The sequence below is a fragment of the Schistocerca serialis genome, chromosome 4, assembly GCF_023864345.2.
Source record: "Schistocerca serialis cubense isolate TAMUIC-IGC-003099 chromosome 4, iqSchSeri2.2, whole genome shotgun sequence".
NCBI classification, from domain to species: Eukaryota; Metazoa; Arthropoda; class Insecta; order Orthoptera; family Acrididae; genus Schistocerca; species Schistocerca serialis.
Window position 1 is genome coordinate 686,849,556 of NC_064641.1, and position 12,937 is coordinate 686,862,492.

At 42.9% G+C, this 12,937-nt stretch overlaps 1 protein-coding gene across 1 annotated transcript in view; it reads left to right on the forward strand.

Annotated features, from left to right (window-relative positions):
* LOC126474695 (serine/threonine-protein kinase par-1-like) overlaps positions 1-12,937 on the forward strand; it is a 486,927-nt gene that overhangs the window by 429,394 nt on the left and 44,596 nt on the right. The window contains exon 6 of the mRNA XM_050102173.1: positions 7,646-7,772. Within this exon, the coding sequence (XP_049958130.1) occupies positions 7,646-7,772 (127 nt within the window). The remainder of the gene's footprint in view (positions 1-7,645; positions 7,773-12,937) is intronic.

Here is a 12,937-nt window from a genome sequence, read left to right on the forward strand (position 1 = left end):
AGAAAGATAGGCAACATTATGGACACTTTGAGCTGAGGAGCGCCCTGGTCCCGTGGTTAGAATGAGCAGGTGAGGAACGAGAGGTCCTTGGTTCTAGTTTTCCCTCGAGCGAAAATTTTAATTTCTTTATTCTCGCAAAGTTACGATCTGTCCGTTCATTCATTGACGTCTCTGTTCACTGTAATAAGTTTAGAGTCGGTGTTTTGCGACCACACCGCAAAACCGTGCGATTAGTAGACGAAAGGACGTGCCTCTCCAATAGGAACCGAAAACATTTGATCGCAAGGTCATAGGTCAACCGATTCCTCCACGGGAAAACACGTTTGATATATTCTATACGACACTGGTGACGGCATGTGCGTCACATGACAGAAATATGTTGTCGACCCACCTAACTTGCACACTTGGCGAATGGGTAAAAAGATTCTTCTACCTTGCCCGATTTAGGTTTTCTTGTGGATGTGATAATCACTCCCAAAAAAGTGATGAAAACATAAGGGTTTGTGACATAAACTGCAACAAATGAATGCAAAAGTTTCACAGTCGCACAGTTGCCTGTGCCCTGTCAAAACATATGTTTTTTACGTTTTTCAAATGTTTCCATGTGTAGACCGTCAAATCCTGCATATGTCCAAGCAAATCTGAACATGTGCTGGAATTTTGGATAGCGAAGTTGATTATGTGTGAGTACCTGAACTTTGATAACTGTCTGAAAATAAAAAATTGAACTTTTCACTCGAGACAGGACTTGAACCAAGGACCTCTCATTCCGTAGCTGCTCACGCTAACCACGGGACCACGGCGCTCGTAAGCTCACAGACTTCTTGATGTTGCCTACCTTGCGCATGGACTACTCAGTTTGCATATTTTGCTTATTTTTTTCATAGTTCCACACAACTTCTTCCTGTTTTCTCGATGGATCTGTGTTCAGTTTTTCAAGGCCTATTCCTGCGCCAACTTATAACTAAATCTGACGGGGGTGCGATGGGGAGGTTCCCTTGTGAGGGAGAAACAATATTTCTAAAGCTCTGCAGCCTCCTTCAATACACTGCACAAGAAGTCAATAGCGCGCTCAGACGGTCAATATTGTTGCACAATACTCGGTATTGCGCACTAAATCTTGAGTTTGTGAGGGGCTTCATTATTCCGTTTCAGTGCCGACAGGCGTTCTTCTCGGGCACCATATGCGAGTGATGGGAAAAGTACCCTCAGATTTAGAACTGCACCTCCCCTACAGAGAGAAAAATTTTTCACCGCTGTCACAATAGAACGTGAGTCGTCTTGGTTTACAACGCAAATATTACGCGTGGAAGGAGGCGGGGACAGTGTCACAGCACGGATTATAAATACGTAGCGGACCGCACGTGGGCCGCAAAGTTGGCCCGTAAACAAGCGAGCGGTGGCATCTGCCGAGCGAAACCTGGCGGACGCGGAGGCGGCGTCGCAGCGGGAGAGAAGACAAGACGCCGTCTGGGAGCCGAGCCGAGCAAAGCGCGCACCACCTGCTGCGACACGCGAACAGCAGTCCGCCGTCCACACACACACCACACACACACACACACACACACACACACGCGCACACACACACACACACACACACACACACACACACACACACATACGATTGGGGAGGGGGGGGGGGGTTCCTACCGCTGGCTCTTCTTTCACAACACTCGGCCTGTGGCGCTTTGCCATTCAGTGGAGCGTGTTGTAAATTGTGTGCCAAATTTAGCGTAGCACTCACAAAATTATTTGCTCTTACTGTCAAACAGACAGTGCATCGTACCCTAAACGTTTTATTACGTGTATGCCCAAAAAAGGAATGGCCGAAAACCGGTGGAAACATAAAACACAGCCAGGTTCAAGAAAATATATTACGCAGTTGCGTAAATGTTTGTCTGGTTATACTGGTTTCGACTGTTTTAAACGGGTCTTAGGATGAATCTTAGCCTAAAGCTGCGCCTATGTTTGTCGGGATGTTGATTGGAATACTCTCCTTCATATTCTTAAGATGGCAGGGGTAAAATACAGAGAGCGAAAGGCTATTTACAATTTGACAATTTGTACAGAAACCAGATGGCAGTTATAAGACTCGAGGGGCATGAAAGGGAGGCAGTGGTCGGGAAGGGTGTGAGACAAGGTTGTAGCTTATCCCCGATGTTGTTCAATCTGTATATTGATCAAGCAGTAAAGGAAACAAAAGAAAAATTCGGAGTAGGAATTAAAATCCATGGAGAAGAAATAAAAACTTTGGGGTTCGCCGATGACATTGTAATTCTCTCAGAGACAGCAAAGGACCTGGAAGAGCAGCTGAACGGAATGGGCAGTATCTTGAAAGGAGGATATAAGATGAACATCAACAAAAGCAAAACGAGGATAATTGAATGTAGTCGAATTAAATAGGGTGATGCTGCGGGAATTAGATTAGGAAATTAGACACTTGAAGTAATAAATGAGTTTTACTATTTGGGGAGCAAAATAACTCACGATGATCGAAGTAGGGAGGATATAAAATGTAGACTGGCAATGGCAAGGAAAGCGTTTCTGAAGAAGAGAAATTTGTTGACATCGAGTATAGATTTAAGTGTCAGGAAGTCGTTTCTGAAAGTATTTGTATGGAGCGTAGCCATGTATGGAAGTGAAACGTGGACGATAAATAGTTTAGACAAGAAGAGAATAAAAGCTTTCGAAATGTGGTGCTACAGAAGAATGCTGAAGATTAGATGGGTAGATCACATAACTAAGGAGGACGTATTAAATAGAATTGGAGAGAAGAGAAAATTGTGGCACAACTTGACACAAAGAAGGGATCGGTTGGTAGGACATATTCTGAGGCAGCAAGGGATCACCAATTTAGTATTGGAGGGCAGCGTGGAGGGTAAAAATCGTAGAGGGAGACCAAGAGATGAATATACTAAATAGATTCAGAAGGATGTAGATTGCAGTAGGTACTGGCGGATGAAGAAGCTTGTTCAAAAATGTTCAAATGTGTGTGAAATCTTATGGGACTTAACTGCTAAGGTCATCAGTCCCTAAGCTTACACACTACTTAACCTAAATCATCCGAAAGACAAACACACACACCCATACCCGAGGGAGGACTCGAACCTCCGCCGGGACCAGCCGCACAGTCCATGACTGCAGAAGAAGCTTGCACAGGATAGAGTAGCATGGAGAGCTGCATCAAACCAGTCTCTCGACTGAAGACCACAACAACATGTTTGTCGGGCATCATCATACGTGAGACGGTCCTACCAGTAAACTGCACCACTTCTGCTTCTTTACTCCGCAAGCAGTTCACGGTGAGATACGGTTTCATAACCAATTGTCGATTATTGAAGCAAAAGTCTCTTGCAACACCTAGCAACAGACACTTTGACCCCATTCTAAATTGGTCATAAGCAAATTTTGTCTTTTATATACAAGAAAAGTTTATAATAACACTACAATATTGCTTGCTGATTCCATAAATACCACACAACAGTTCTGAAATTGTATTTTGGGACCGCTGTAAGAAATTCATATTTTGAAAGTTGAAACCCGTTACATTCATCACCCCATACATTGCTACCATGAACTGAGGACCTATAACAACTAAAGGATATTAAGTTCCATGGGGGAGCTCCTCATTTGGATAATTCCAAAATTGTGTCAAGTATTAACGAAAGAAATTGTGATGCCATATTGAAATTGAATTAAACGATTATTTCCAAATGTGTCAATCATTAAATTAGCGCTAGAGATCAAAAGAGTATATTTTACACATGCTGTAACCCAAACGCATCAGGTGAATTAATATAAATAAAATATTAACTGTAATAATAAATTCTCCATAACTTTGGAAACTTTAAGCACTATCAAAATCTAAAATCAGTTTTGGAATTAGCACAAATATTCTTTCAGTTGGGAAATTTTATGCATCGTTTCACCGTCGTTTTAACAGTCATAAAAATTACGTTTATTTTGCTTAGATGGTATATTAGGTTGTGGGAAGATAGTCGACTCAGATATGGTTGCTACCATTATTAATACACGTTACGACTAATTTGATATACAAAGGAAAAACTCATTTCATTTAAAACTAATATTAATTAAATGGCGCTAGCCATCAGGCAGATTAATTCCACTGTAAAGTACTAATTTATACTTTGTTTTTGTGACCTCATGTCCGTTATAGATTTTTGAGGAATCAAAAGCCTGTTCAGAGCGTAGTAATGTTGGGGTTAGGTGGTGTACGCCGATATTACTTATATTTATATGAGTGCCTTCCGAAAGAATTTTGTCAACAGTGGGAAAATATGGTCATTGGCTATTGTTGCTATGAATTTGTATTCTGAACTGGGTTTACGTGATAAATATTGTGACATAGAGACATGTTTTGACCTATTACTCAGTACCTGGAACACAGTGCATAGCACAACTGAACACTGGAACCAAATTCCTGGAATGAGCTGCAGCCAGTTTAATTAATCATTGTCATTAGTGAAATCCATATGTTGGATTTATGGCTTCAGTTGAATGGGGGCTCAAAATTTAATTTCATTAACTAACTTCAAGCTTGGGCAATATCACAATTGTGTGCGGTGGAGGGTATTTGCGTTACCACTATCATCTCTTCCCTCACCTGTACCATTCGTGAATGTCTCGTGGGACAAATGAGTGTATTAATTGTTCACTCTAAGAAGACTGTCGGTGTGGTGGTAATATAATTCTTTCGATACCGACAGCTGCCTCTGTACAGTCAACTAGCACTGTATTCGTACGACAGGAAAAAGTGAACATCGGCCTTAAGTCATACGCTGTCTTTCGACTTCTGTCGTTACGGCTTCTCCCTTTAGCCGAAGAACAGAGTTTTCTTACAGCGAATAGGTAATAGTTAAGTGCCCTCATGAGCTCTAACGACTCAAATTTTCTCCTCCTGGTAATTTCAAGAAGCGCACGTTTGTGTCTTCTTGGAAGGCTCGCTCTCGAAGTTTTAACAGTAAACGTCTGAGTGGTGCATAACACCTCTCTTGTAACGTCTGTCACTGACCTCCGTTGTACATCTCCATAACGCTCTCGCGTTTACGAAACGTATGTGTGATGAAACTTGCTGTTCTTCGATGGATCTTCTCTAACCCTTCTTTTAATCCAACCTGGTAAAGGTACCAAACTGGTGAGCAATAGTCAAGAACAGGTCGAACGATTGGTTTCAGAGCCATTTCTTTCACAAATGAATTTTGTTTCCCCAAGCTTCTTCTAGGAAATGTCAGCCCTGCTTTACCTATTTTTACATGGTCGTTCCACTTCACGACGCCCCAGATTGTTTGCAATGATTTATCATCTATAGTGTACAGTGGACAGATGCTATATTTGTTAACAATGAGAGTCAACTGCCATCTCCTGCACCAGTCTTCGATCCTTCACACGTCTTCCCGTATTTCGATACATTCTATGGCTTTGCACCGTTTCTACAGATAATAACACTGTCCACGAATAGCATCACGGAGTTCCGACGTTAGCTACTAGATAGTGAATACATATTGTAAAAAGTAATGGCCGTGTAACGTTCCCTTGGGATACTATCAAAAATGCATTTGACGATTTCATACCGTTTTTCAGTAAAACGCAGTACATACGTCGTGGATCAACACACTTTGTCCAACTTTTTCCCTGAATTAATTCGTAAAATGCGACTCCGGAAGATCTCAAAACCGAGCCAGGTGGCGCAGTGATTAGCACACTGGACTCGCATTTGGGAGGACGACGGTTCAAACCCGCGTCCTGCCATCCTTATATAGGTTTCCCGGGATTTCACTAAATAGCTTCAAGTAAATACAAGAATGGTTCCTGTGAAAAGGCACGGCCAACTTCCCTCCTCATCCTTCAGTAAGCCGGTGGGACCGATGACCTCGCTGTTTGGTCCCCTCCCCTGAATCAATCAATCAACCAACAAACCAAGGTCTCAAAATACCAATATACAGCTTCAATAACATCTTCATTGGACTCAAAAGATCTACCAGCCACAAACAGCGTTGTTGTTGTTGTGGTCTTCAGTCCAAAGACTGGTTTGATGCAGCTCCCCATGCTACTCTATCCTGTGCAAGCCTCTTCATCTCCGAATAACTACTGCAACCTAAATTCTCCTGAATCTGCTTAGTGTATTCATCTCTTAGTCTCCTTATACAATTTTTACCCTCCACGCTTCCCTCCAATACCAAACTGGCGATCCCCTGACGCCTCAGAACGTGTCCTACCAACCGAATCCCTTCTTCTAGTCAAGTTGTCTCACAAATTCCTCTTCTCCCCACTTCTATTCAGTACCTCCTCATTAGTCACGTGATCTATCCATCCAACTTTCAGCATTCTTCTGTAGCACCATGTTTTGAAAGCTTCTATTCTCTTCTTGTCTACACCGTTTATCGTACATGTTTCACTTCCATACATGGCTACACTCCATACAAATACTTTCAGAAAAGACTTCCTCACACTTAAATCTATACTCGATGTTAACAAATTTCTGTTCTTCACAAACGCTTTCCTTCCCATAGCCAGTCTACATTTTATATCCTCTCTACTTCGACCACCATCAGTTATTTTGCTCCCCAAATAGCAAAACTCATTTACTACTTCAAGTGTCTCATGTCGTTATCTAATTCCCTCAGAATCACCAGATTTAATTCTACTACATTCCTCTAATTCCCTCAGAATCACCAGATTTAATTCTGCTACATTCCATTATCCTCATTTATCTTCTGTTGATGTTCATCTTGTATCATCCTTTCAAGACAAACACTGTAGAAGTCAAAATTTGTCAAACCAGGTAAATGAGTTCGATGCTCAATTGATTCGTACCTCAAATTCTTCAGTTTTTACACTACAGAAAGCTGCGAGTGGGTGCAGTGTTACGGTGATTGATACACGACGTGCAAGTTAAATAGAACTCAAAATATTTCATGCCTCTTAAGCTGGGCAACCCAACTTACATCATCTACCCCAGGTGCGCATAATGTACGTCGAGTTGCCTATCTTAAGGTGCACGACATATTTTACAGGGCATTTTTATTTTGCCAACCCTATACATACAGGGGTTTCACGTACGACACGAGTCCTGTGTCTGGCATTGCACGAAAATCAATACCGGAAAGGCAGGCTCCAATCACCGCATAGATTCTGGTTCGTTTCTCTGACTGTGGCAAAAGTTTTTTCCGAAACTGATAAACTCAAAGTAGCCTTGGAAAAAAGTCCGAGAAATTCGTAGCGCCATTTAGAATTTCACAGTGGTGTGCTAATAGCATTTGCTCAGACAGCTGTGCACAAAACTCAAACTGAAACTTTACAAAATAATGGTTGCGCATCGACTGACCTATTTAGAAACTGTTACCCGTTGCCGATTGTTCTGGGAGTTCACTCGCTTGGTCAGAAAATAGATCATTGCAGGTCCAACCTCCCGTCGCGTACTGATTGGTATACCCAGTTGCAGCACTGATACCGAGCAACAGCCTCTGATTTGAACACCAGACTATATCCACATCCACTATAGTCACCTGGACTTAACAGATACATTTTAAACATTTCGCTAGCTACGTGTTTCCAAGATGTTAGCAGTTCTGCGGCCACTGAAGCACTCCGAATTGTCATCACCATCCTTTCTCTTCTGTTCCAGCCTCAGAACCTGGTGATGATGTCACAGTTCCCTGACTGCGACGTCAAGCTCTGCGATTTCGAGATATCGCGAGTTGTTGTTGAGGGCGCAGAGATCCGAGAACTGCTCGGCACACCAGACTATGTCGGTGAGTAATTTGTCTTACTTTATTTTATTTTTTTCATCGTCTGTCTTCGGACTTATTTACAGTGGCCGTCCACGACTTAGTATCGTGAGTCAAACTCTTCATCTCGAGCATCTCTCGACATCCTCAGTTACTTGTGGAATATATTTATCACAATCTCTATCTTCCTCTGCAGTTTCTACCTTCTACCGCTCTCTCTCTTACCGTGGAAGTTATTCCCGATTTAGGAAGTATTCTAGCATTCTGCACCTTCTATTTACATTATTTAAATTCCCTCATCAGTACAAAAAGTTTCGGGACTGGACCTATAAAAAATAGAGAAAAGTTAAGATGATTTGAGGTGTTCTACATAGGTGCCCACCCCCCCCCCCCCCCCCCACGCGAGTACAATGTACATAACGTCCATACAACTATGTGAAACTGTCAGAAAACTCTTTCTTTGGAATGTTGTTCAAATGGCGCGTCAAGTTTGCTTGAATGTCAGTTATGCCATAAAAGCGTTGACCCTTCACATAAATTTCTGCACTTTGCTGTTTTGTGGTAGGCTCGTGTTGATAATACCAAGTCTTGTTATCCTTGTTGATTTTTTCCAGAAAAGAATTATCGGCGTTCTGCATTTCAATCTACTCGCGGTAGATTGGAGTCAAATAGTGCGGAACAAACTTTACATACACCCTTTCCCTTTTTCAAAACATTCTGGGGAATGTCTTGAACACTTGATTCAGAAGCTTTAAACAACAACACTGTCCCACACCACGACCGCACGCTCACTACTTAACACTTTTTATTTAGCGTATGGCTAATACAGACATATCATGAAATTACATATACATATATACATATTGACACACAAGAAACTTAAGTTAGTCTTTACAACTGAATATCCAGTCCTTCAATCCAGCGCACTGCATCTGGAGTTGCTAGCAGGAAGTCCTCTTTGGCGTCGTGATAGGCTCCAATCCTGCATTCACTGACAATGTGGTGAACAGTCTGGTATGGAGCCCCGCAGTCACAAGCTGGATCAGGCAGCTTCTTCCACTTAAAGAGAGCATCCCTGCATCGCCCATGGCTGGTACGGATTCTGTTGAGAGTAGACCACGTCGAATCCACTTGGAAGTTTAGCACCTGAGAAGATGTTATGCAGGTGCACATCTGTCACTGCTTCCCACCGACCTTTCCATTCTTCAAGAGGTTTGAAATTATTAGCAACCATGTCAGCAGCATCGCACAAAGTTGGATGACGTGATTTCAGTCTCTTGCGATTTAAAAGTGGCAGGTCGCTATGCACGGGTAGGTTAGAATTCCTGGAGATCTTATGAGCGTTGCTCACGTCCGTAGGTTTAACCTTAAAATACCCTACACGTGCCTCCTGGGTGGTTCTAATTGAGCAACAGTGATTACAGGCAGCCAGACTATCCATAGGATCTCCTGGCAATATCAACTAAATAGCAGAAACAGTTCTTTTCAGAGCTCATTAACAAGAAACATTGGATCAACTATCAGACTCCTTCAACTACTTAACACTGTCTTCTTACAACTGACTGGCCGAATGCAGAGCTGTTGTTTGCAACTGTCAGATCAAGCTGCCATCGTAATTACTGCGCTAACGTCGCTTGTACGCCAGGAATAAGAACAGTCGGCGAACTTTTTGGACGGATCAATTTTGTGTTCCAGATGTACATCCTCAGAAATTTCTTTCTCAAATTAAGACCTGTGTTTTCTGCTACTAGACTTCTTTTGGGGAGTGTCCTCTGTGCTTTTAATACACTACCCCATCTGGCGGCAGTCACCATTGTACCAGGGACTACGCGTGACCAACTCCTGTATGTTTCCTAATTTTCCGTAGAAACCTCTAATCCATTAACAGCATCGATTTGGTGCTTCAGACACTGTTTATTTACGTCGACTACCTGTTCAGTGACCTTTTCATCATTATTTGGTGGCACAAGAACGAGAACTGGGAAATAAACACTGCATTAATCAACCGGAAAACACTCCATTGTAGACGACTCGTACTCCAATAACAATATGTATTTTTTTAGACAGACGACGGGATGAACTTCCATAGATTAACGTAGTGCATGTCAACAGAGCTATGGATTTTTCTTGTAACAAGAGGGGGCTGAGACTTATCGTCTCTTATGATCATGAGCCTTGTGACCTGCGCTGCACTAACTTAAGATTGTGTTGCTTTGTAATCAAGGCAGAAATGTTTATTTACACTTGTTAAGCACAGGTATGAAAGGAACTAAAAGTCTGTACACAATATTCCAGTAGGGGGGAGCACAGGTGTGAAAGGAACTAAAAGACTGTATACAAGATTCCAGTAGGGGGCAAGTGACACCTCCTCTTGTCTCTCCTCCCACAAGACCCTCCTCCACCCTCGCCCCCCACCTCCTTGCCCCTGAAATACACCTGGTCAACAATACCTTCATAAATATTTATATATTACTCCAGACGTATTATTTTAGGTTTGAGAAATGTTTTACAGGCACATTGACGGATTTTCAAAACACTTGCCATTTTTCACAGATGTACTGTGAAATCTATGAAAAAAACCTCCCACGTACAGATAATTAGCACTTAAATATCTCAGATCCATAGTGGAACTTGAAAGGCTTTTTTTCTATTTTTAAGTTGAAAGGTCATAAGCGGACATTACCCAAGTCCCGACATCACTTGAAAAACGAACTCTGAGATGAAGATCAAAGGGTTCGGTGCAAACGTCTATTTCCTATCGCTGTTACGGTTGTACTTCACTTCCAAATGTGTTCCCTATGGCTGTGTGGCAGTTCTCGTTGTTGGGCTACCACTCGTCTGCATCTTCCTCGAATTAAGACGTGTGATGGTCTACCCGTCACTATCCACGCAGTGCTACTTTTCACTGGCGGGGCGATCCTGAGGAGCCCCACTGCGTGAAGGGTTTGTGTGATGGCTTACCTCACTGGAATCTTAGTTCTTTGTAAGTTTCTGCAGGCGTCTAATACTCCCACTAGAGCTTGGCAGGTGAAGTTTGCACGCACGGCAGCTAAATGACGTCTTCACGAGACGTGTCCGTACGCTAGCGTCAGCCTTTCTGAAGGACGCATTCCATTACAGTGCAATATGTCAGTTCTTGCTGTCCTTCCGGGACTTTTTTTTACTGCGAACCGGAACGAGTTCCACAGTTGCGACATTACGCATTGCTTCATATACACCCGTAAGTCTTGCTTAACGCTGTCAAGTATGCGCAGTAATTTTGTTTCCGTAAGTTGTCGGGAATTCTTACCTCGCCTACAGAAGAACTTTGCTTGAAATGAAACAAACGCATTCCCCGAATCCTTCTGGGTTCATTGCGTCAAGTACTATTGTCCACTTCCACAGTGACCGTGAGTCCCACTCTCTTTGTTGTTCCTTAGCGACTTGTCTTTCCAGAAGCGGAGCAGGCGGCGTGCTTTCGGCATATTAAATGACAGAACAATTGTTTCGCTGCTCCTGTTGGGAAACATATTATGTATTACTCTGTTTCTTCATTAAGTTAAACTTTTTTATCTGGAATCCAGCTGTGCTCTGCAACTTCACTCTTTCCTAGCGCTTACCTCGTCGCATAAGCTTCGCAGTATCCACGATTTGACAAATTTATTTTATTTTAATTTTTTGGCAGGATACTCCTCCTGTTCACGATAGTCCATTTATACGTTCCTTTAAGAGTTCAACAGGTGTGCGAGGAAGCAGGGTAAAAACTGTAGGCCAACTGTTAATAGGCCAAGAAAATGAAAGTTTTGCCTTCCAAAACTTAATGTAATTCTAGAAACTGTTTTAATCACTGAAGTAGGCTTCATCTGGCATGAACTAATTCGAGTTTGTCCCGATTTCTGAGTGGAGCTTCAGTCTAGATGAAAAGAAAGCCCCCAAACTATTTAATCACTGAAGTAGGCTTCATCTGGCATGAACTAATTCGAGTTTGTCCCGATTTCTGAGTGGAGCTTCAGTCTAGATGAAAAGAAAGCCCCCAAAATTTCTCACTTTTTTTTTCAAATTCCTCCGAAACTCAACCTTTAATTGAAAAAGCCAAGGATAACAAAAATGTACAGCATAAAATTCTGCGTCTATTGACCACAAATATTTGATTAAATTTTCATGTAGAAAAGCTACGTGAGGAAACGGTAATTTTGCACACTTTTCAAGAATAGTCGTTTCGTCACTATAAAACGTGCAGCATCTGAGAACTGGCCAATTTGAGGCTAAAAATTTTAGGAGAAAAGTTGTAGCGTATCAGTTTGCGAAATTACAAAGAAGAAATCGAGTCCTCCCTTTAAAGACACATAGACTCACAATGCCCCACAAGATCATCAACGGTGAAAGGATTTTTCGCAGAATCGCGTAAGAGTCCACTGAAGAGCTTCAGCACTATTTACAGTGCGAGGTAGCCACACATCCCCTGTCTACAAGGTCCTGTCATGTTAAAGTGACCACCTGCCGAGCCCTGAATAACAGTCTTTTGCAGTGCGGACATCAAGAGCCATTGAAGTTCTGGGAGCTACCGACAGGGATGTTGAGCCATACCAACTTCAGTGTCGTGGTCAGCTGCACTAGGTTTCCCGGTTGAGCATCCATGGTGCGAATTGAGCATCCATGATGCGAACAGCCCGATCGAGATGGTTCCACAGTTCTCGGTTTAAATACGGGGAATCTGGTGGACAAGGAAGTCGGTGAATTCATTCTGGTGGTGTTCGAACCACGCACAGACACTGATCAGCAAGAACATTATGACCACCGGTCTACTGCCGATATAAACCTGTCTAGGCGATAGCAGCGTTACCTGGCGAGGAATGACTGCTAGTCAGACACACGCACGGGGCATGCAGTGAGCGTGCTGTCCACGTGTAGAACAGCGAAGGCGTGCGATCTATCTGTGTTTGACAGATGGCAGACTGTGATGGCCCGGAGGCTCGGCACGAGCATTTCGGAAACTGCACGACTTGTCGGCTGTTCGAGGAGTGCCGTGGCGAGTGTCTTCAACAAGTGACGCAACCAAGGTGAAACCACGACCAGACGTCGTAAGATTGGGTGGCCACCTGTCATTACAGATGTCGGACGTCGCAGGTTGGGCGGACTGGTAAAACAGGACAGGTGGCAAACTGTGCCGGAACTAACATGAGACTTCAATGCTGGGCAAAGTACAAGTG